Source organism: Blennius ocellaris, assembly GCF_963422515.1.
Source record: "Blennius ocellaris genome assembly, chromosome: 1".
In the NCBI taxonomy this organism is placed as follows: Eukaryota; Metazoa; Chordata; class Actinopteri; order Blenniiformes; family Blenniidae; genus Blennius; species Blennius ocellaris.
In genome coordinates this window covers 20,230,594-20,255,760 of record NC_137650.1, presented here as the reverse complement: position 1 = coordinate 20,255,760, position 25,167 = coordinate 20,230,594, and the positions used below count along the sequence as shown (strand labels likewise).

Below are 25,167 nucleotides of genomic sequence, written 5' to 3'. Positions count from 1 at the left end.
CTGTATGACTACTATAGTATTCACAGTCACGCAGCAGTGTAGTCATAAATAAAATCTAATTCTACCTATTCATTGGTGTCCTGATGCTCAATGCATTCATCATACACTTGTATAGCTTATACACTTTTAACCTAATCTGGAGAACAAATAACCAAATAATTCAGTGACAAAAGCAGATGACATGGATACAATTCTAGACATGAAATATATATCCACACAATAGTGTTTGTGTTTCTATCTCCAGCTGTTGCTGTGATTGCCACCATTCGTGTGCTGTATACTGTTGCATGTCAATTTCTCTATATCTTCCCTGACTACAACATATCAAGTGATTCTTACACATAGAGGACCCTGCGAGTGTCTCCAATCTTCCCTCCGTCTCCCACAGTTAACGTGTCATATCCTCTTTCCAGATCAAACTCTTCAAATGACAGCTTTATTACCTGAAAAAAAAACAAAAAAACCCCCACAAAAACACACATGGAAACGGTTATAAAATCTGGCATATTGAAGGCTGAGAATATAGTGAAAAGTAACAAAAAAGACAAAGCCACGAAGAGATTTGTTAGGTCTTTCACAAAGATAATCTCACTCTTTACAACAAAGCAATATACTGCTTTGGGAATTAGTGAGCATACTGTTAAATTTAGTGATCTGATTCACAAGCTACTTCTTCTGAAGCATTTATACTGCTAAATGATATTAAGAGTTACATGTTAAAAACAATGAATTCATATGATTTGTTTTTATTAGCACAAAATAAACCAATACCACCATTGAGTCGATGAGCAGATGCTGCCATCCTCGTGATATTATAACTTGTATATTTCATGATATTATGACTCACGACACCACAAAATCATTTTACAGCAGAAAATATGAAGTCGACCTCTATTACACTCATCGAAAGACAAAAGAAAAAGTTTTCCATTTCCTTACAACACAGATTTTACATTGTGTTGGTAATGCAGGTGGAATCATTAATCTATCTCTAAACTTGGTTGACATCTGTACACACTAGAAAATAGAAAATGTTAGAAAAGTTTGAAAGTGATGAAGCAGATTGCCCCATCAATCCCAAGGACTTTGGAGGAAAACCTCAGCATGCCACAGTGTGAAATGAATCATAAATCAACTGAGAAATCATAAAATATTGTTTATTCAGTGTGAAAAAAATAGCTGAAATATCCAAGAAGGTTGATGAATTGGGCTGGACCCTCATCCTCTGTCTGTTTAGGAAGAGTAAATGAATATGTTCAGAAATGCCCAAACCCCAATAGTGCCAGTCTGTGAGACTGAATACTGGTGTTGTTGGTGTACCATCATCTATCATTTAATTAAAGCTCCAATGCCAAAGGTCTGCTAATTAATATGGGGGTGACATTTTGTCATTTTCCAAACAGTCCATCTTTGATAGATGAGCGAAGAGCAAAAACAATATTCTGAACTTCAGCATACTTGTTTTTATTTGGCAGTAACCTTCCCCTAATACAATGTCACACAAGTCGCTTTTGAGTGCTACACACTTAGCACCCTGCAAAAACACTCGTCAGCTGTTGAGCCGTAAGAAATTAAGTGTTAAACGAATTATTCACAAGCACCTTTTGTGGCTGTAGTGGCACGCATACAGGACCTGATCATCAATCTACTGTGCACTCCAAAACGCAGTAATACTGCTCTTCTATTATTTGCTGCTTGTCCATTATTTATTAGCTGTAGATCATATCACTGACAGCATGGCTGATGGCACATTTCTGCTGTGTTCAGTAGTTCTCAATGAAAAAAAAAAAGCGGTTCTCAATCACTGAGCCTCTGCAGTAGAAAGGGGGGACTAAAATGAACCATGGGCATGTGATATTGTGGATGAGAATCCATCACATTGCGAATCACACTACAGCAACGTAAAACCTTACTGCAGGTGATAAGGAAAACCATTTTAACATACAAGAATCAGACATTGGCTGCACTTTGTCAAAATGAAACTAGGCAACAAATGTTCAGATAATCTTTAAGGATAGGGAAAGGTCTAGGGATGTCATGTCGGGAATGGCAATGTATGATTGTATAAAACTATATTCATGTATATTTCAACACAATCCAGACAGCAACGGCGTAATGAAAATCTGAGGATATTTACAGAGAGAACTATATTCTTGTCTGACAGCAGCAGCTTACATTCAACATGCAACCTGATGAATATGAGGCAAATTCTGTTTAAACAAAAAAAAAAAAAGAAAAAAAAACTTTTATGGTCTGAATCCTGCAGCCGGTGGCAATAATCAGTCTCTCCAAAATGGTTACAAATAATGTGTCATTGCAGCACAGTATTACCTCTTTAATAAACACAGATACAAGTGTGTCTTAAATAAGCCATTATAATTGTTGGTATTTCCGGCATCCTGAAGTATTGATCTATTTTTAGAGCTGCAATACATTTTGAAACATTTCAAACCTTTCGGAGGAAATCCTGTTTTAATTTGTTAGAGCAAGGACTACATATCAGTTGTCCCCCATAAAGAAATAAAAACTCACATGGATGAAAACATGTCTCTGAAACCTTCCTGTGAAGAAAGACAATTAATGTACAATAATACCTTGAAAATTACAGATACAGAAAATTGTGACATAGAAACGTTTTAGCGAGTGTTGGGTTTTGTTTGTATACATACCATAGATACAATGTTTTAATATTAACAGTTTTAATATGTTTTAACATATGTTAATACACATCAAAAGGATAATGAAAATGTTTTTAACTAATAGAAATGGAATATATTGCAGTTAAAAGTGACTTAAAAGTTAAGAGTGAACAATTTTGTGCCACACTTCCCATGTTTCACAAGTTAAACTTGGCGGAAGTGTGAAGCAGCAGCTTGAGGACATAAAGACAGAGTATGGAGTGGAACAGAATCAGAAACACTATGGTTTTCTGCACATCCGAGCGTGTTAATGTGTGTGAGAAGAGGTAATTTGATCAGGTAAAGTATGTTGGCCTTCACAATAGTAAGCATATTTAATATGGCTCGGCCTGTTTTACAGTGTCAGTTTGGCCCAGTTTCAGTGCCTATGTTTTTGTCTTTATTTATGTGTGTGTGTATGTGTGCGTGTGCGTGCGTGCATGCATGTGTCTAGACATCCAAGCCAGACTGTGTTGCAGCGTCAAAGGAAGGAACTGAAACGCTATCACAGTGAGGTCATTAACAAGAAGCTCAGTGCTGTTCAATAGATCCAAATGGGCCCATTTAGAAAGACATTAAGAGCAGCTTGCAACCCCAAACTACATTAGATTAGCTTCTTTATTTTCTAGCGCAAAGGAAGAAACAAAGAAAGAAGGAACAATTCCAAAAGCAAATGACTACAAGGTTATTTGAGCCTTCACAAAGCCTAACCTAAAGCTTAAGTAAATACAAAAAAATAAAAAATCACTGTAATGACATTTTGTTCCATTTATTCAATTACATTATAAACAGTATTAATATTCCAGTCAAGAGGTGGTTGTGAAATTTCAGCTCTATGGGTTTGCGAAGGGTTCTGTTTAAGGATGTGTGTTCTTCACAGAGAAAAGTGAAGTGTTATCACTTTGAGATCATTAGCAAGCATCACAGCATCTAAGAGCAGCTCAATAGGCCATTAAAACATTGTTAAAAGCATTAAGCAATCCAAATCTTGAGAAAACCCTTCAGTCAATCAGCTTCTGAAGTTGTAAAGCTGTGTATTTTAAGGTCTCCTCGGGGCACAATCACAGTCCAAGAAGGACTTGTAACTATCCTTTCCTTTCGTTTCACAGTGGTGGTATTGCAGTACTATCAGCTAAGACCTCGGTTCCCAAACCTGGGATCTCGTCCCACTGCGAAGAGGTTATCAGAGATTCCACTTTACATGCTCATCTGCATTTAGAGGGGGTTCATAGTCTTTCTTTAGGGCTTCAGGTTTTCTTAGTAGATGAGTTGATGGAGCTTCATGAACCTTCACAACAGTTGTGTTAGTTTACCAGAAAGTTACACACATGACCTGAAATAGCTTTCTCACTGTCCCAGAAAACAAAAAATAAAACAACTATAAATACTATTTTGTGTCCTCTGATCTTGCTCTCGCTGTTGTGACCTTAGTCAGCGTACCAGGCAAACATGCAGCTTTAATTGGGTGAACGAGTTCCTGATGAGCGGAGGCTGCAGCTGCACTGAGTCATTGCAGAGCACCAACAGCAGGGAGTAAATGCACATAAATCATCAGTACATCTAGTATCCACGCATCTACCCATACTATATGCATGTGTACATTTTCTGACAATACACAGTTTTGTTTTATTAACATTAGTTTAGCCTCACCATGTGGCCAGGTGGCAGTTTATCTTCTTTAAAGGCACCTCAGTGGGTCAGATGTTTTCCTGTTTGGTCATTCACACTTACATTATTTTGTCAGAGGGCAGCTTTTCTGCCGAACCTACTGTGATGTTGAGGAGCAATAGGTTACCCTCAAAATAAGATTGGATTTTGCCCCGTTAAAACACGGGCACTGCACACATCTAATGAATTACGTTCAGTCAGCCATTTCAACTACCAAATAAGCTGATGTGACCCCTGCAAAAAGCGGTTCACATGGGCATTAATTCCATTTTGATCGTGACGGCAGCAGTAACAACAACCTCCTCATTGGTATCCTGCGTGAGCAAGGCAATTTTCTTGACACCACAATGATTTTTTAACAGAGCAACCAGAGTCACAACTTTCTCTTTAGATTTGATTGAACTCTTTACTGACCCTCTGAAAATGCAAAAATGACCACAAACACAAAATGAGTTAGGACATTTATCATAGAAAGCTTGTAACTGGATGACTAAACACCTTGGGATGTATGATGGAGCATAATAAAATGTTTCCAGAGGGGTAATAACAGCAGTGGGGTCAAGGTGACGTCATCTTTTCCTCTGCAGTTCGAGTGGAGCTTAGGTTTAAGAGAGGTGCATTTTTACATATTTTATAACCGTGTGTCCACTGGACCCTTAATGCACTCCTACTACCTGTAGTCAAAAATAAACTGTCAAGAAAAGGTTTAAAGCATGCACTGAGGTGAACTCTGGTCAGAAGTAGTGCAGGTGGTGGTGTTTTTTTTTTTGTTTGTTTTTTTGGGGGGGGGGTCCTGAAAGCTGACTGTATGAGAACTCACTTGCTGAGATTGCTCATGTTGAGTCACCAGTGAACTGCTACAATAGCAATTTGGGACCTTTTTCCTGAAAGAAATTTTTTTAGTATAGTTTAAGCTGAAACCCTGTTTGAGGACAATAGTTGGAAAGACCAATAATGAAAATTAACAACTTGAAATGAGTAAAACATTGGTTTTTTTTTTCTTTCATTTTTTTATTTTTACAGAGCATTGGATCTTGTAGTGGATATTATCCAGCAGCAGGATGCTCACTAAGTAACTGTCAGTCGATTTATCTCTAAAAAGAGTTTTCTAGCACAAAATGTTCTTCGAGGTCAGAACCCTGTGTGTTCCACACAAGAGTAGGCTTGTAAGTGAGCTGAAGGGTGAAATAGCTTAACTGACACATGAAAAAAAATGAAGTTATGTCTGTTATATAGATAGTTGTGAGGGTAGGAACCATGCTCTATTGTCAGACTCTCATTAAAATAAATCAAGGAGGGCATTTGCTGTTCTCTCTACATGGAGGCCTAAAGCATCCATTTATATCACTTCTTTGTGAGTCCATTGTTTTTTCAGCATCTCAAGAGCAAGAGTCTGGCTCTGTGTGAACTAACAAGAGGGCAGAGTGCGACCCTTGACAGATGGCCAGGCAATTAAAAGGCTAACATAGATATGCAATCACTCATTAACAGTCCACCTGACCTACATGTCTCAGGACTATGTGTGGAAGCAGGATTACTGAGGGGAAACTCAGAAGAAGGATGTAACAGAAGGCTTGGCTTCTGTTACATTCATCCATCTTGCTCAGAGTCACTGTGCCTCCCCGCATAATTATACCTATCAATGCAATGGTGGGGTAAAGGAGAAAAAGCAACGAGTGAAAATCCATCTCATAAAACAACAAATAAAACACAAATAAAAAAGATAAATGAAATTAATTGAGACTGTACATGGTGTAAAACTCTAACCAAAGTGACTGGCTCCAGGGCAGGTTACCAGTGTAACCAATTAAGATGTTAGCACTGCGCTCAGCTCTGTGACTTTGGATGACAAAGATAAAGTCAAAGACAAAGACTTAATTCTTTGAAATTTGACCACAAGAGACACATTTCGCGACAAGAGAAGTGTGGAACAAGGCCATTACGTCTCCACTAGAATAAAATGGTTTTATTGTACGACTGTGGGGACCACATTTGTAGCAATTACTGAATCTTGAGTTTCTATGAAAATTCTTTATAGTTCAGATATTTTGTCTTATTGCTGTTTTATGGTCTGACAAGTGGTGTTCCAGACAAAGTACCCATCAATCTAAAAATAGACCGGTACCAATGCTAGCCTGTTGGCTGTACCCTAAAACTGCCCAGATGTGGCCTATGTTTATGTGCTGCAGTTTTGCCCCGAGGTGACCTTTCCTTTAAGCGGTAGGAAAGAAAACAGCTGCTGTCTGGTAAAATAACTCCCTTGTTGTGGTGTTACAGCACCTTTGAGTGCTGTTGACCTGTCGCCTGGATAGTTTAAGAAAATAAACTGCAAACTATGAGTGAACAACACCTGCATGACAGTTCTGTGGAAATTGCATTACAAAGTGTTTTGCAATAAAACAGAAAACAACCCAGCAGCAACGCAAGTTTTGAGAAGTTCCTTTTGATTGTCCCAGACTTTACTGTGGCACTATTTTTAACATTGTACCTCTCAAATTAAACTTAACTCATGTACTATCAGTATCGGAGGAGCCGAGTGAACAACATTAAACAAAAATGTTTGACCTCGGGATATCAATGGATCATCATGGACGAGCCAAAAATCTGAGCTAATACAGTGGATCATGAGCATTCGGACTGTCAAATTACAGTCAAAAGCTAGAATTGCTAAAAACCTTGAATTGAGATAATGTGATAATTAGACAGCTATTGGTGAATATCTTTCCATTACAACGGACACTGGTGGTTATTCACACCACACGTCACTGATGCATTTTGTTCAATCTGCATGATAATCATCATCACTTAGCCATGGACTCGCATTGTAATTTGGAGTGTTGGACAGCGTGTACTGATATTGCTGATGTATCTGCACTAAGCAAGTGGTCTGGTGCAGGCTTAGTGTTGGAGAAGACAGAATCCTGTTTTCATTTTCTCTATCTTTAACCAACCTGCTGGGAACATGTTCTAGTTTCTTATATGGGCTCTAATCATGTTTGCCTATCAGTCAGCATCTGAAATCTTCCCCAATCAATATTCGTTGGAGAAGCAATTTATTTCTTCATCATATAGAGCAACACTTTCTATTTTCAATGGATATGAAAGTACAGGGAAGACTGCTAGAATATTGTACAGATTTCTTAGGGAGTAAATGATTGCAGCACAGTTTCAATCTCAATAGGTATCTAAGTGAAAGTGACATGTTGAGGTTACCCTGTGTTGTGAAAGGTTCTCCACACAGAGAATAAATAAAATGATTCAAATTCAGTGAAATAGATGAGACATTATTCTAAACTCATTAAAACACTTAATGTGGGGACAAAGGACAAATCGAGTACAGTAAAACAAAGGTTTGGTTTTGTAATGACAAACGCCATCTTCCTCTGATGAATGCTGGTAAACTCTTCAAACAACTTCAAAGTAGAGTACCCATGATAATTATAGGTATTTGTTTGGATGTATTCATATTATTACTATCATCAATATTATTAATGAAAAACCCTGGTCAGACAAACAGGTTTTGCAGTGCTTTACTTCAATTTAGACTCTGCTGAAACTACTTTGGCAAAAGTGAAGCATTTTACTCAGAACTATTTTTTAATTAATCCAAAATCACTTGTAAGCAAAAATCCTCTGTGCCATCATATTTCAAAAGTATCCCAACATGAACCAATATAACACTGATATTTGCTATTCTATTGAAGCCATAGTCATTTAAACAGTCCAGATTAACAATGTTTTATTAACAATGTTTTTTGTTGTTGTTCGGAGCCTTCAAGGTGACGACTGCTCAATGTCACTACATATCAAACAATGGGCTCATCAATCCAAACAATAGAGTTGTGAAATGTGCTGTGCTTTTTCACATATACTCAAGTCGTAATTTGCTTGGAGGGATAAGGTGTATGAAACCTCATTTCTGGTCTCTTTGCGTGTTAATTGAATATCTTTCATCAACAGACAGGACTAAACAAATCTTTTTTCTTCTTTTTTTTTTTAAATCAAAGTAAAGCTGAGCTGTAGCCTTATGCAACTTGTGCCAATTCACACCAAGTCATACAATTTGATTTACAGAAGATATACGTAGGGGTCAAAAAAACACACACACACACACACACACACACACACACACACACACACACACACACACACACACACACACACACACACACACACACACACACACACACACACACACACACACACACACACACACACACACACACACACACACACACACACACACACACACACACACACACACACACACAAATCCAAAACAATAGTCCTTACACTTTAACACTGCAAAAATTGTTTGTTCAATTGAAATCTTTCAAATCTCAGCTGTCTCCTCTCTCCTCTGGTGGCCCCCAGGGCTCAAATCTCAACTCAAAACGTACCTTTTTAAATGAGTATATTCACTTTAAACCATGTCTAATGCAAGAGCCTGAATGTGTTGTTTTATTGTTACATTTTTTTAAACTCATTTTTAACTGCATTTTAACATGTGTTTTGGACAGTGCCATTGAATGCTTTGAAAGGTGTTGATAAATAAAATGTATTATCATCATCATCATCATCATCATCATTATTATTATTATTATTGTTATTATTATTATTATATTAAAATAGACCCACTGGAATATATTATGTTTGCAGATGTCAATAAAAACAACCCCATTGTGCAGTTAACAGAAACTGTATCGATCATATCATCATTGTGATAATGAACTGAAATGTGGCATGCACCAGTCATTTAGCCTATTAAAGCAAAGCACTGCAGCTGCAGAATTTAAATGAAGTTTTACTTTAGTTTGGGTAAGATTGGTGTTGGTATCTGTTAGCCTTAATCTGAGAGTAAAGTACAATCTAACAGAATGTGATAGGTTGTCACAGAACATATCCTGACAATGCTTCAGTGATGATAATGATCCCAAATGACCCATCACCTAAACCACAATGGCTCCCGAAAGCCATACCCCTCACCAAAGACATGCACTGTGTGCACTGCATTCATCAGTGAAAAAGACAGTAATGATTACAGGCTTAATAGGCATGTGTGGTGATGCGTTTCAAGGGGGGGTATGTGTGAGAGCAGTCAGGCATGGTTCAAATTTGAACAAAATAATTATCTGCTTGATACTGATGAATCAAATGGCTGACACACAATATCAACCACATACACACACACTGTCAAAGCTGTTCTACGGCTGCTCACAAGAATCTTCCCCCACCAAAACCTGAAAGTTGACAATTTACCCTACAAGATGTTCTTCACAGTCCCTGGCAGTCAGCAATTAAGCTGCTAGAAATACATTCAGTCAACATTAATAACATCATACATAACTTGAAGTGTGTTCAAACACTCTCACAAATAATAACAGAGGCTAACACAAAAACAGAAGCACGCACACAACATCCCACTGGCAGTTTGTCAGACCCTAACAAACTGTATTGATTGTGCTGCTTTCAATCAAAACGTAATAGAATGACACACAGCAGCCAGGATTACTTATAGGCTGTTTGAACTGGTGCACATAAACCAAGATAAAGACAAAACAAAAGTCATGCACCCTTCAGTGAAAACATTTGTCTCTTCTATAACATGTTATTGATGAAAGAAGTCATTTGAAATAATAGTCAGGGGCACAGCGACTGGAGGAAAATATAAAAAAAGAGAGCAGAGAAGACAAACAGGGACTTGGAGGAAAAAAAAAAGGTCTTCATAAAACTGACTGTTGTTCATCTTAATTCAATCTCATTTGCTCTCTTTGAATGTTTCTTTAAATATCTGGCTCCTTACCAGAATCTCTCAGCACTTCTTGCTCTGACTGAAAAAAAAAGATAAGAAAAGCACTATGCTGTATTGTGCTGACTGACCACTAAAAGAAAAAAAAGAAAACACCAAAAAGTACAAGAAAATGTCCAACGTCTGTGGAGGTTTGTGTGCGTGTGTGTGTGTGTGTGTGTGTGTGTGTGTGTGTGTGTGTGTGTGTGTGTGTGTGTGTGTGTGTGTGTGTGTGTGTGTGTGTGTGTGTGTGTGTATGTATATATACACATGATTTCTGTCTTTTTATCTATTTATTTTTTGAGTTTTCTTTCATTGCCACAGTGTTACAGTACAGTATTTGATTGTCCCTTGTTAAATATAAATGTCTCTCTTTTAGACTAATTTGAATGTTTGCGATAAATAAGTGAAACAAAATGTTTTTAAATTCAAAACGAAAACGAGAAGAAGGCGGTTTTGCCCCAGGATTGCAATGTGGTAGGCACTGTTCTCAACTCTTCAGGCTTTGATCTTGTACAATGTTGAGCAAAAGACAAACTCATAACTGCAGTGTGCGAAATTGATACTCGATGACAGCTGAGGGGATCGGGTGCCACACGGTGTAACATCATGCATTACTGCTGCTCTGACCACTGAGCCACCTGGTTCAGCTTTTTTAGATTCATGGTAAAGCAGCTTCTGTAAACCTCTATTTTGATAATTATCATTCTGTAAAGGCGGAATTCAGCCTAAAGAATATTGGATAGTTATGATCCCAATCTATAGCAACAAATATCTGAACGTTGTTATGGGGACAAAAGTAAATCCTAAAATAGAAAAAACACAAGCAAACAGGTGTGTCAAACATAGAGTTGCCTATACATACCTATACATATTTTTGAATAAGAATAAGAGTTAATCTATTCAATCTCTCTTTTATTATCAGTGATTTGGAAAGAAAAGGAAGCCAACATATTGTGAAGAAGCCTAAGTATCAAAGCAAACCAGAATAAATTTGATAAAATCTACATCCTGTAAGCTTATCATGTTGCTCGAGTTATAAATATTTGCCAACATTATCATTAAAAAAAGTGGATATTATATAGGTTTGGGCAAATATGAAGTAATGCCTTGCAATTTTGGGTGAAATGACATAATTGTGAATCTTATGTTAAATGTGGATTTTTTTTTTTTTAATGTGGAAGCTTAAAAACAGTCATTCAGTCTCTATCAGCTGTTCTTATCTGAGTTTCCCTTCAACAGAATACAGTCATATTCCATTTTCTTAAAATGTATAGTATTATATTGTCATCCATCCCACTCTATGCTCCAGTTAAATATATTCTATAACTTTGTCCTGTAGTCTGCCCCTGCCCTTGTCTCTCCCTTTGTATATCTAGATAGTGACATTTTGCAACTGGAGTAGCTGATAATCTGTCATTACAGCACATTGTTGAAGTGCTGTCAAACCTTAAGCATTTTAAACATGTGCGTGCGTGCACACACTTACACACACCCCGATGGTACATGGAGCAGATATAATACCTTCCATCTGTCATAAGGACATGTAAATCTTTGTAAAATATAGTATTGTGTCTGTTTCATGCCTCAAGTAACACACCTTAGACAAAAAAGTGACTTCATCTGTCACCTGACGAAACAAAAAAACATGACAGCATTTCTGCAGCTGACATGATCAAGTGATGCAACAATGTCTAGTCATTCACTCCTCTGAGACTCTTAAAAAGAGCAGGTGATGATAGCTTCAAAGTGAAAGTCACTTTCAAAGACATGTCTTAAGATGTTGACTGAAAACCGTGACGCTGGTTTGAAAGAATTTTCCATTAGAGACCCCATTAGAGTCTCAAAGCTACATGAATGGTCCAACATATAGTCACATACTAGAACTGAATGTCATGGCTTGGCACAGGCATGTCATTTCTTTCTGTTAAGGTCAGAAAGGCACAAAAAGAGGAACAAAAAGTCAATTTGTCCTTTTTTTTCCTCTCTCTTCAATTTTTGCTCTCTCCCATCTCAATTATAACCCACAGTTCCGATCTAACTGCCTCGGAGGCTCGGAGGTGACCAGAATCCTTTTCCACCTTACAGAAAACTTGAATGTTACATGTGCAAGCATGCACTTACAATTTTTTTCCTGTTCTGTCTTCCCAGTGGTTGGGTTTTGGATATGAAGTACCCAACAATTTCAATGCCCGCTTTTCCCCTTTTCCTGAATTATAATTCAATGTAGTCTAATTTTTGATTTGAGCCCTTGACAATCTCGCCAGATTGCATAAAGAGAAAGTGAGTGGAAAAAAGGAGCATGAAGAGAATGAACAAATATTAAAAATGTCTGGGACTGAGGGACAAAATGAAAGAAATGCAGAAAGTGACAAAACAGGGCTGAGAAAAAATAAACAGCAGAAATGGAGGGAGGGAGAGAGAGAAAGAGAGAGAGAGAGAGAGAGAGAGAGAGAGAGAGAGAGAGAGAGAGGGTGAGAGAAAGGGGTTAAAATATGAGAAGATGAAGAGAACAATAATACAAACAAAAAAATTAGACAGAGAAACCTCTGATGGTCTACCTCAAGTACATGAATTATTCATTTATACACAACAGTGGCTCAGTAACAAATGTTCTCTTCAAAATCTGAGGAAGTGTATTGACCATGAGCTATACACACACACACACACACACACACACACACACACACACACACACACACACACACACACACACACACACACACACACACACACACACACACACAAATCCAAAACAATAGTCCTTACACTTTAACACTGCACAATGTGTTACGTCTGGTTTACAATAGTTTGCTGCATACTGCTGCTCTCTTGTCCACTTTTGCCTTTCTTTGCAGCACTTTTGAATCTCAATGTACCACAGGAAGGCTGTGTGCACACATTTTTCCCACTCCGTAGCCACTCCAGGTATTTTTTTCGTTAATGAGAACAAATAACAGAAACATCTAAAGTTTGGCAGAAGAATGCTTTGGACCTTGCGGAAAATGTGAATCATTCCACCGGTCAACTGCTGGGGTGTGAGGATCATTACATTATACAACACACTGGGATTTAAACACATTGCAGCTGCAAAAGATGTTGTTGTTGTTTTTTTTTTTCTGTATGTGGATTTGATAATAATGAAAAAAAGCTCACCTTCCCAGAGTCCATTGCAGTGATGACCCACACACAGTGTGCATTGTTCTCATATTGAACAGGGTAATTAGGAGAAGTTATGACCCCTCTGGGCCCCCTTAGATTACTGCCACAGGTACGAGCTGGAGAGGAAGACAGCAAAAGAGAGACAGAGCAAAAAAAAGAGTGTTAAAAGTGATTTACAATGCAATAAAAATTACGCTTGGAGATTTCAAATGTATTTCTACCTTAAGAAAATAAAAAGGATGGGACAAGGATGAAGAGGCGACAAAGAATATAATCACAAGTTTAGTGGAGTCAAAAGAAAAGCTGTACATTACACAAGCTACAGGCTGCATTAGGTATTGATCTACCAGTTAACGGTCAATGAAAAACTATAAATCAAATGAGATAAATGAAAAATGAAAAGAGAAGACTTTGGCGTTGACCCTTAAATTTCCATTTGTTCAGTTATATTCTCACAAACACTGACCACAAGATAGAGTAACTGTGTTTCTACCATTTATTTTGTGACTGATGTTACTTAATATTGCTAGTTTACGACAAATGTCCCTCCATCCATCCATCCATCCATCGCTCAAAAATGCAGTTGGTTTTGAACCTGTGCAGCAAAATCAACAAAACTTTATCTTGAACTATTATCGGAACAGATAGAAGTTAATTACTTTTTCAGAGTTATTCATTCTTAAATAATACTTGCTTGATTTTCTGTCATACTGCCTTAGATCTAAAATAAAGTCTATTTTTGGATGCGTTGTTTTACATTTGAGTGAAACTAAGTCAAGTCTATGATTCAATGCACTCAACATGAACGGCCACAAGATCACTCGAATAACGTGGATTCACTAGAGGAGGCCATGCGTGTCTTATTTGATAGTAATCCATCCATTAGCTCTTCAAAAATGTTCACTGTGAGCCAGCTGAAATGCAGAGATGAGAGAGGTTAGCGAGGCATTGAAACCAAGACAAGGTGAGAGCTAATAATGTGAGAATGGATGAGCAAAGTGTGGAAGGAAAGAGACAGACACCACCAGAAGAGAGAGGCAGAGGGAGGAGGACCTGAGATGACTGATCTGCCTGTTAATTAGAAAAGAGAGGCGAAACACACCGTGATACACACAGCTACACGCACACACAGAAACACAGTCATGGCGATTCATCTTGGAGACCAGCTTCTAATTAACAGTAAAGTCTCAGTAGAGAATGAGAGAGGCTCATGGGTTTGAATCCCAAGGGAGTGATCACGCCAGATAATACGATACACCACAGCTATGGTACAGACATTTTTAACCTCTGCCTGTCTGCTCTCCACACAGCTGTCCACAACAACGTGGAAAACATGCTAAAAAAATGTCTCCAAGGAATTCATTTAATCAAAAATCACTACGTGGTGTGACAAAAAGCATACTTCTTTTTTTTTTTAATGCTATGGACAAGTTGCCAGTTCATCATAGGGTCAACAGAGACACACCCACAGTCACATTCACACATAAGGTCAATTGGAGTAAGAAATTGACCTAAAATTCATACTTTGAACAATGAGAGGAAAGTAGAGTCACCAGAGAAAACAGAGAGAGAGAACATTAAAACTCCAACATTGTGAGGCAGATAATCTATGTAAAAGCTTCACACTCTCTTTATAAGTCTCTTTTTTCCCCCTCTAAGATGTATGCCAACAAAAATAACCTTCACATTGGTACAAAGTCAAAAACAACCCTCCCCCAAAAAACTCAAAAAAACAAACAGATTTCAGACACATTCATGAATAACATATTTTGTAAATACTGTTCATGTCCTCCTGTCTTTTAGAAGCTTCCCTTTCCCAGTATCATGATTTCAGGCATGTGCCTGCAGACATACAGACACATCACGGGTACACACACTCGTACAAATAAGCACACATACACAAACTATAACGCGGTGTGACAGCGACCCTACAGTACGTGTCTGAGCTCAGGGACCGCCTGTCCGTCAAACACTTGCACAGCTCAAGGCAAATGCCACTGCAGCCATGAGGTGTGTGACATTGTCCCTTGGACTCTTTCTGTCAATGCAAGTGTGTTAGTGAGTGCGTGGGTGCACAGACACACACAGGTCCGCTTGCACACTCACACACGCACGCACGCACGCACGCACACACACACACACACACACACACACACACACACACACACACACACACACACACACGCACGCACACACACGCACACACATCACAATTGTGTGTCGACGCTAACCCTATGCAATTTACTTTTCTTAATAAGTAAACCCAACAGAGTTTTGTCAGAAAGCATGCTGGCGATGGCAGCCCGTGGGTCGCTGCTCTGCCACTCATACTGTGTTTTAGTCCTTTAGCCAATCAATATGACGAGGCCATGTGAGTTTTCATTCAAAAAAACTACAAAAATACTGTGTAAATTCAACTGATATCGCTCATGGTTAGTTTTCATCATCCTATGCTTTTCTTTTTTTCTTTTTAGTTCCCTGTGTGCATACATATATACAATCGCAAGCTTATATACATACATGGATACATGTAGGGTGAACAGGAAGAATTAGGGGGGGAAATGAAAATAAACTACAAAACAAAACCCACCAAATAAAGAAACAAGAACCAAAGAAAAGCAAACAGACAACAAATAAATGTAATAATAATAACAAACAAACAAATAAATGAATAGATAGAGTGAGGACAGAACAAGCTAACTTTAAACAGATTGGGAGCTACATAATTGGTTGTTTGTATGTCGATGGCTTTGGGGTTTCACTTCTGAGTCGACTGTGAGGTTACATAATCTCGACAGTCACATCATTCAATTTTCTTATATCTGACCCATTTAGACCAGTTCTTGGAGAATTTATAATTTAGTAGATCAAGCATGTAGGTTATCCTCTCCATCCTCTGACAACATCCACCCATTCATGTATGGCGGGAGGCTCAGGGAGTAACCAACGCCTCACGATGGCCTTTTTGCAAGCGCATAAAAGGGCACCAATTAGATATATATCTGATCACCTCATGGTCAGGGCTATGATTCCCAGAAATAGAGTGGGAAATTGAAGAGGCAAATTGATATCTAGTATCACTTTTAAAGTACTTACGACATAGTATGCTTTTCTATGACGTCACTCATCGTTTCAAAGTTTCATCAAACATCTTTCTGATTTAGTTTGCATTGTCCAACAGGAGCTGTTGGACTTGATCTTAAAAAAAAATCATCAGTCACATACAAAGAAACACTCGTGCTAAAACGTGCATGCCAAGGCGCTCACAACTTGGTGCTGAGTATATAATCCACATGGAAGATCTTAGAGGGGAGATTGAAAGATAACCCACTCTATCAACTGAGCCACAGCTGCACCAACCACTGTGTCTTGTGATGATTTTCTTTACAATGACAATTATAGACTCCTTTAAGACTCATGCCCACAAGTTTCATAAAACTTTCGAGAATATGTTGTACTTTAGCCTGGTTAGACGGTGTTCCTGTTCTTAATCTTTCCATCAGAGTTTATATTGGCTTATCTGTTTCTATTAAGCATGAAAAATGCCGTAAATGAGCACAAAATTTAATTGCTGACAGATTCAGAGATTCAGGGAGATATGCAGAGGTCTGGAACTGGGCTTAAGAAGTACAGCAGTGCAGACTTTCAAACATAGGAGTGGGAATTCCAGGCAATGATATAACAAAGTGTAAGGTTGATGGTATTGTGTATGTATGTGTGTGCATTATCATTAAAGATCCAACATATCTTGAAGCAACAAAATCAATGCATGTGTCCTACCATGTATGCATTATCTGCACTAATGTGTCGTAATAAAGCTTACACATCATTGTCATATAATTCCACTGTTATCTAAGAACCATTAAAAACACATTAAAGATTCATAGCGTTCCTTTTGAATTACATCCTCTTGCTAAATGATGAGCATGCAAGGTTAGTCTCATTGCTGCGCTGCCTGCAGCAGTGGAGGTCCTGATTAAAGATTGGGCAATTTTTTCTGAATGTCTTGATCCTTTGGGCGATAATAGTCGGAAAGCCAGTCTTTAGAGTTGATGGTTTAACTCCTTGCTTAACCGAGGGGGATGGAGAAGTGTCCTTGAAGAAAGCATTGAAGACTTGATATGCAGCTCAGCACCCCACCTGGCAGCTAAAGTGTACACAGATGTGAGAGACTGTAAAGGTCTCTGGAACTGTCCTCAACATGAATTAACTGTTTGTTTCTGCAGAAGTGAAAATATGTTTTTGAGTAAATCACTTTTGGTTGTTGGGTCAGGATAAGGCCTCATTCATCAGTCCATTATAAGTTGGGACACAAGCTCTTCACCGATGCTTTTAAAAACTGAATATCTGATAATATCAGTTGCAGTTGAAGTTTTGAGCTTGGTGTAACAATTTGATTATATGTCTGCAGGTCAGTCGATATGCATTTTATCTGTTTCTCTGTGCTGAAAGATCTCACCTAAAGGAGGTTATGCATTCATTTTGGTATGAGGATGTGATGCTGTGGTTGTGTGAGCAGTATTCTTTATTACAGGAGAAAATGGCTGTAGTTGGGTGGGGTTATCTCCCCTTCAGTAAATTAAGCCACATTTTCACCTTATTGATTTTAAAGCAGTGTCTCCAATTGCATAGTCATTTATGGCTAAATGCTGGGCTACCTGTATTTTCACATAAAGGGGCATTATTAACAGCTGCTGTAATCGCTGCGGCATTAAAAGCACTACTAGAGGCGTTTACATTAGAAAAAGAGAAATGGCTTCATGTCACGCTCCAAGACTGCTGCACCTTGTTAGATTTATGTTTTTTTATTAGAAGTCATTTCATGGCAGTCATTTGTCATCATTGTACCTATGAAGCATTAAATAAATGTTTGATTTTAGAACATTTATATCATTATGTATTCCACTTTTCCCCTTTTTTTCAGAAAGAATAAAGCTTGCTGGGCAAATATTGACACCACCACCTTGGGTTAGAAACATCTTCCTCTTTGTTATTTTTTTTCTTTTTTCTTTTCAGAAATAGCACCACTGTCTTTTTTTTATTATTTCTTTCTTTTTAATCAAGCAAAGCTGATCTTGGTGCACACCGGTATCAATCAAAATTCACCATTGTGCTGCTGCTGAAAACATGGCATTAGCAGTGACACAACTCCGCCGTAGGGATACACAGAAGCACTAAGTGTGTTTGTAATAACTTACTTCTGCAGATGGGCCTGTGGTCACTCCAAGCAGCCAGGGTGTCAGTGACTCGTTGACAGGTGATACTTTTAGACCCTTGTAGTACATAGCTGTCATCACAACTGAACTGGACACTGGAGCCAATCCTAGTTAAGGAGACAGAACAGTGACAACACTTGTCAAGAAAGTAATAGCAGTTTCTTTGATTCTCGCTTGAAGCCACTTGATGTTGCAATACTTGGGGGAATCCATGAAGAGAAAAAAAACAAACAAAAAAATAAACACTCTTTAAAAGAAGCAACATCACATGAACATCACTAACACAAATCACATCGTCATCACAGATTATCCAGTTGGAAACTTTTTTTATTATTCCCCCCAAACAATGTTTCACCTTTATTTATACAAGGCTCTTTGGTTGCCTTCTTCCCTTCACTCTCTTCTGCTCGATTTCCTCTACTTGCCACGCCACCATTAGCTTTCCTCTCATCGTTCGTTCAGATCGTTTGTGTTTTCACATTCTTTCCAACACCCTGCTGTCTAACACGTGAGAGGGACATTCAGCCTTCTAAATGGAAGTCTGCATGGTGTCTTGTCTGCAAAGCCTAATATCTCCTCCCTGCCGACACACACCACAGTCTACCACCTGGCCAAACATTCATAACATAGAGTTCTGGTTGCTGATTGTCTCTACCCTGTTGTTAAACACTGAAGAGCCGTGCAGCCTGGCCAAATCTGTCTTTGTGCCTTTGTCACAGCAAGTTGGGCCATTCACTTCCATCAGAGCTATGGCCTCTACCAGGACAGGGACAAATCTGAAAATACCTTATATCCTGCCACTCACTGTGACATTTAGAAGTAGAGAAGGGTTTTTTTCCCCCTCCTTGAACATACCAATAACCTTTCCATCACAAATGTGGATATGGTTGATTGACAACAGTCATTACACACAAGGTTACAGGTTGGTACTGCATTCACATGGCTAAGAACAAAGACAAGTTTAATTTGCTCTATAATTATGTCTCCATTCCATTTATCCTGTTATACTTCATCACACTGCAATTCTGTTTCAGCTCCTGTAGCTTGATGGTTAATGGTGATTAGATAGAGACCTGTAACACACACATATACATACACAACAACATGTATACACACACACACGGGGAAATGCTCACACACTTACCGACACATGCACACGTAGCAGTAATGACCCTTCATTAACTCAGACAACTCCACTAATGGTGAGAAAGGTTTGTGCAACCACAGATGCTAATGGTACTGGAGAGCAGCAGGAACTCATTTAAAGTTTTTATCCTGAAAACAGTCTTTGGAAATGGTAAATATGGAGCCTGCCTTGATTTCTTCTTACACACCAGACCAACATCAGCACAATTGCTGTGACTTGTGCTAAATGCATGAGCCGTAGGGAGAGACAATTATTTTATAACTGCTCACATCTGATTAAATAGATTGATGCCTCCCTTTCTGCTGATTAGGTGATGGACACCACTGAGAGTTTCTTGGAAATCACCGAGTCCACCAAGTCTTTGCACACTGACCCAAATGATGTAATTGTTCAAACCATGTGTGTCTGTGAGGCGGAGACATGTAAGACCATAACAAATGTACAAGTAATATAAGTATAAAACGGAGCAATGGAGTTAATGTGGGAGGTATGTTTTCCTAATGAAGTGATAGTCCATAGAATGTCTTCTTTGCAGGGACTTTAAATGCACATTAAGCACGTTCTCAACTCCCCCTTATTGCACATAGTGTTCTTGTTGCCCAGTTAGTTTTAAAGGTGTATGCCTGTAATCTCAGTAATCCATAGGGCCGAAATTGAAAATGTCAAAAATAAAGATACTTTCAGAATTTTTTTCAAAAAGTATAGAAGATTAAAAGCCAAAATGTTTCATTTGCCACAAAAATAAACTCCTATATCAGGCCTTTGCAGGAGTCCATTTGAAGTGATTACAGTTTTGAGTCATCTCAGATAAAACTCTTCAAGCTTTTTATACCTCAGTTTGAGCCTAATACCCTCACAGGCAGCCACAAATTATATGTGAAGTATTTCTGAACTTCCAGACAGACACGTCCTATGAAGTCATTCCACTGCTGTCTCAGTTGGAAGTTATTTGCTTCAGTTTGCATCTGTTGGCCCATATCAAGTTCATGTACTTTGCTGGAGGTTGTATTCTGGGGGCTCTCTACATTTGGCTTCCTCCTCTGTTTGTCTTGCTCGAAAGCATTTCACAGAGGCATTCTGGCGGCAGCTTGCTGTGATTCACTGTCTTTTGAATTTTTGTCATCAAACCACAGAGTTTCTTATCGACAGGCTTTCAGTTTGTAAATTCAATTTAGTTAACTCCAACCAGGCTGTCGTGTCTTTTCTACACAGACTCGTGTCTATGTAGCGACTGCACTATGAAGACCTAATCAATGGAGTGCTGCTGAGATGATTGTCCATCTGGCAGGGGTCTCCCATCTCTGCAGAGAACGTCTGATATTTTGTTAGATTGGCTGTCAAGTTCTTGGTCACCTGCCTGACCAATGCAATTCTTACTTTGGCTGGACTGTCAGCTCTATGAGTGGTACTGGTGTTTCCAAAGTCTGTCTGTGTCCTTTTCTCTAACATGAATACAAACCTGAGGCCGGAAATTGTTTTTATCATCATCTCCATGTGTGCTAGACAACCAGTTTATTTCAGACATTTAGTAAGAGCCTAAAGTCTGAGTGTTTGTCTTGAGATGCTCCATTTAGGACTTTGCATGCCATGCTGTTTGTTAACAGGGCGAAGTTTGATCTTGTGTAAATACAAATTCAATTTAGGCATTTTGGGGAATGTGTACTAAGATCACTGAGTAGTGACAATTAGAAAAATCAGCTTAAAATCAATTTAAATATTCAATTTAAGAATTTTAATTCAATATTACTATCACTTTGGGGTCAGGGGATAAATTGGCCATTTTTAACAAAGTTTGCTTTTACCTCTATATTTCAACATTAATGACTGGTTAACTTTTATTCTTGGTATCTTTTTTTGCCAGCAGAACCTCACCTATGTGATTCTCCAATTATTCAATCATTTCAAAATATTGGACCTGCAAAAAAAAAAAAAAAAAAAAAAAAAAATGGATAATTCGATTTGGTAAAACGATGTGTCTTTTATATATCGAGAGCCACAGATATATGTACTGAACGATTTTCACAACTTAGAATGCATATCCAATTAGCATATGTACAAACCAATGCATAAATATATCCAAATGTCTATTAGTATAAAACTACAAGAAACTCCCAGGTATTTTTGTGCAAAACCAAGCTGGTACGATCATATAACTGTAACAATTTGCATTGTTACAGAAGCCAGTGTCAACCGACGGAGCAGTTATTTCAGGGCCATCCACAATTCTTGCAGTGGAAACACACGGAAGCCCGGGGCAACCCAGCGCTTTTTGTGCAGTGGAAACGGGACTTAACAGAATCACTATTGTTGTCAGTTTTGGCTGAACTAAGTAATGTCATTCACTTCCCTTTGTTCAAAAATGTCGCTACAATCAGACGTATACAAATAAAGCAGACACTTTAGTAGGCGTGGTTTCAGGTAACACAGACGAAGCTGCTTATTTAGACAATTCAGTCAGCAACAGTCCAAAAGAGGCTAACTATGACACTGGTATTTCATGTGACAACAGCTTTTGTTTTGACAATATTAGATAATTAATTTGTGGCTTTTGTCAAAGTCTGAACTGAAAGCTATCCACAGGAGTACCTCCACTAGATGTGGTGACAGTGGGAATTTAATCGTATCCAGATCGTTATACAGAACATTTATTAATTCAGAAAATATCACTATACAATGTTTTTTGATTACAATACTATACACTCAATTAAGAATAATGGATAAACATGTTTTAAATATTGCTGCAAGCTTTAATGTCAATAGTGTTACAGATCATTATACATTACTGTACTTTATGTTACAGAATAACAGGGAAATCATTTTGTTATTCAGCTAAGGATAAGGAAAATATGTCAACATATCTTTTTGAACATTGACACAAAATTACAAAAGTAGTGACTCAGCTGACTGAAAACAGGGTTATTGCTAAATTGAGTGTCAAATCTACGAAGCTCACATTCTTCATCTGAATAACAGACAGCACACTATAAAACACGGTGATATACATTCATAGCATATAGACTGGGGAGCAATAGGAGTGACATCTTTGTATGTGATGACAGGCTTGTTTTTCTTTTTCTCATCTGTGAAAGTACCAATATAAGAGTACTGTTGGGGGAAGTCTTGTTGTTGTCTTGCTTCTCTTCATTATTGTGTGAACACTGGAAACTGGGAAATGGGAATTTCCCAACTGGTAACTGTCATGAATGCAGCATCATCTGAGCTTGTTGGAAGACGCTGAGACTGCTTAACGTCTTGATATCAAATGCTGTGTTGAATTATTCAATTTGTCCAAACAAAGACCATCAATGATGGACTTTTTTCAAATAAAGCAAGGTGGTCTTCATTGATGTTTGTTTATATTAGGTGCTTGTGCCATTGTATGAAAATTAAACTTGGGGGGGGGCACTGAGTTTAATTTGAATCGCCATTGGATTTTTGTGCTCTTACAACATAGTAATGATTGCATGGCTGCGGAAGGATAAAAGAGCGCCTGGGATCAGAGACCAGTCTTTTAACATAACAAAGTCACAAAAGTAAAAATAACTTGTTATTCTACCCCCTGATGCCCTGGAATATAGTCCTGTGAGGAGCACCCTGATGCCCCTTTAAATTGTGTGTGTGTGTGCGTGTGTGTGTGTGTGTGTGTGTGTGTGTGTGTGTGTGTGTGTGTGTGTGTGTGTGTGTGTGTGTGTGCGTGCGTGCGTGCGTGCGTGCGTGCGTGCGTGCGTGCGTGCGTGCGTGCGTGCAAGTGTGTATAAAGGAGTTGCTAATAATTCCTTTAGCTATATGTTACACTGATTGAACAGATCTGACAACCCCAAAACAATCCATCCTTGAAAAGATCTGAGAGATAAAATATGTGAAGTTTGTTTCATGCCAGCTGCATAAGGTACTTCACATCTAAAAGGTCGATGCAACAACAACAGGTCCCCAACACATACATTATTTATGATTATTTATAAACCACAAAACTCTGCAGTGGCCCCACAAATGATGCAGAACTTTGGTAGAAATGTTCGCTGCTCATTGGCCAATTTCTGGAGCCAGAACTGGGACATAGTGCCATTCTCTCTCAGCTGGGGAGCTCGAAGATTTCCATGAGTAGGGGCAAAAAGGAGGACTACAAAACACTATGTTTCATGAAGAAATAACCTACGATCTAAAGTATGCCCTGAAGTCAAAATGTCTGTAAACTGAAGACAACCCTCACAAATAGAAACAATCTTTTTCAGTATTTTATGCAGCACAGCAGGATGGAAGGACTAAAAATGGATTGTTTCTGAACATGGATGTTTGCATTGTGCAAAATAGGAGGGTGTTTTTGGGAAACATTTGAGTAATCAACGAGTAAAAATGTCAAATGATGAAGAGTTTCACTTACTGAAATGCAGAGCCCATCCTCTTGCCATTTTCAGGAACTCCAGGATCAGGACAAACATCCCCAGCAAGACCGCTTTGACTCACTGAAAAAACAAGCACAAAATACAGATCAGTCCCTGGTAAGCAGTAAAGTGACAACTTTATCTGTGTGTTTTAGAAGCTTGTTATTTTTAGCCTAATGCAAGCGCCATATTATGCAGAAGCCATTAGACTTGCCCTCAAATCTCTTTCAGCTGAGAAATAAACTAAACGGGAAGAAATCATTTGTGTTATTGTGACCATAGAGATTGGAAATCTTCTCTATCCGAGACGACTGTCAAGCAGTTAAGGACAAATAATTGTGAGTGAGCAAAGTATCCGTAAGTGCTGTTCAAGATTCAAAAAGCAAGGTATTTACCTTTTGAATTTTAACATTGATCTTTTCTTATCTGAATTAGGAACACAGGACACCAGCTTTCAAATGAAAACAAGAAGTGTTTCTTTTGTATGTATTTTGAGAGCAATGCTCATAACCAAGAGACAATCTTCTTTTTCAGATTGTCTTTTGACAGCTGAATGTACAATGAGCTTTTTCTGCAGGCAATATAGAACACTCAAAGTTCTATGATGTTTCATAGCATTTAGTGTCCAACTGATGTCCTTAACTGATAACATGATAACATTTGTATGCATTGTACTGAAAAAAACAAATAACGAGACTTTGTCGTCTCTGAGGTTATCAAAGTTACCTAAACGTGTTCAAGGCTTCTACTTCATTGATGTTTATGATAATGTGTGTGCACCATAGTTTAGCCTTGCTGTAAATGGTAAATGGATTTCATGTATGTTGCATATTTCCACTGCTTCAGCAGTCCCAGGAGAACTTTACAGTGCAAGTCACATTCATCCACACACACACGCACACACGCGCACACGCGCACACACACACACACACACACACACACACACACACACACACACACACACACACACACACACACACACACACACACACACACACACACACACACACACACACACACACACACACACACACAGTTAGGGCTGTCATCTATTGGGAGCAGTTTGGGTAATAGTGTCTTGTTCAGTGACACTTTGACATATGGACAGTCTGAGCAATGGGATAAA

At 38.4% G+C, this 25,167-nt stretch overlaps 1 protein-coding gene across 1 annotated transcript in view; it reads right to left on the bottom strand.

Moving 5' to 3' along the window:
* Positions 1 to 25,167, bottom strand: part of LOC308139985 (CUB and sushi domain-containing protein 1-like) — a gene marked incomplete at both ends in the record, with an annotated part of 391,623 nt that overhangs the window by 143,075 nt on the left and 223,381 nt on the right. The window contains 4 exons of the mRNA XM_080509617.1: positions 340 to 443; positions 13,291 to 13,412; positions 18,495 to 18,619; positions 24,041 to 24,122. Coding sequence (XP_080365743.1) covers positions 340 to 443; positions 13,291 to 13,412; positions 18,495 to 18,619; positions 24,041 to 24,122 — 433 coding nt within the window. The remainder of the gene's footprint in view (positions 1 to 339; positions 444 to 13,290; positions 13,413 to 18,494; positions 18,620 to 24,040; positions 24,123 to 25,167) is intronic.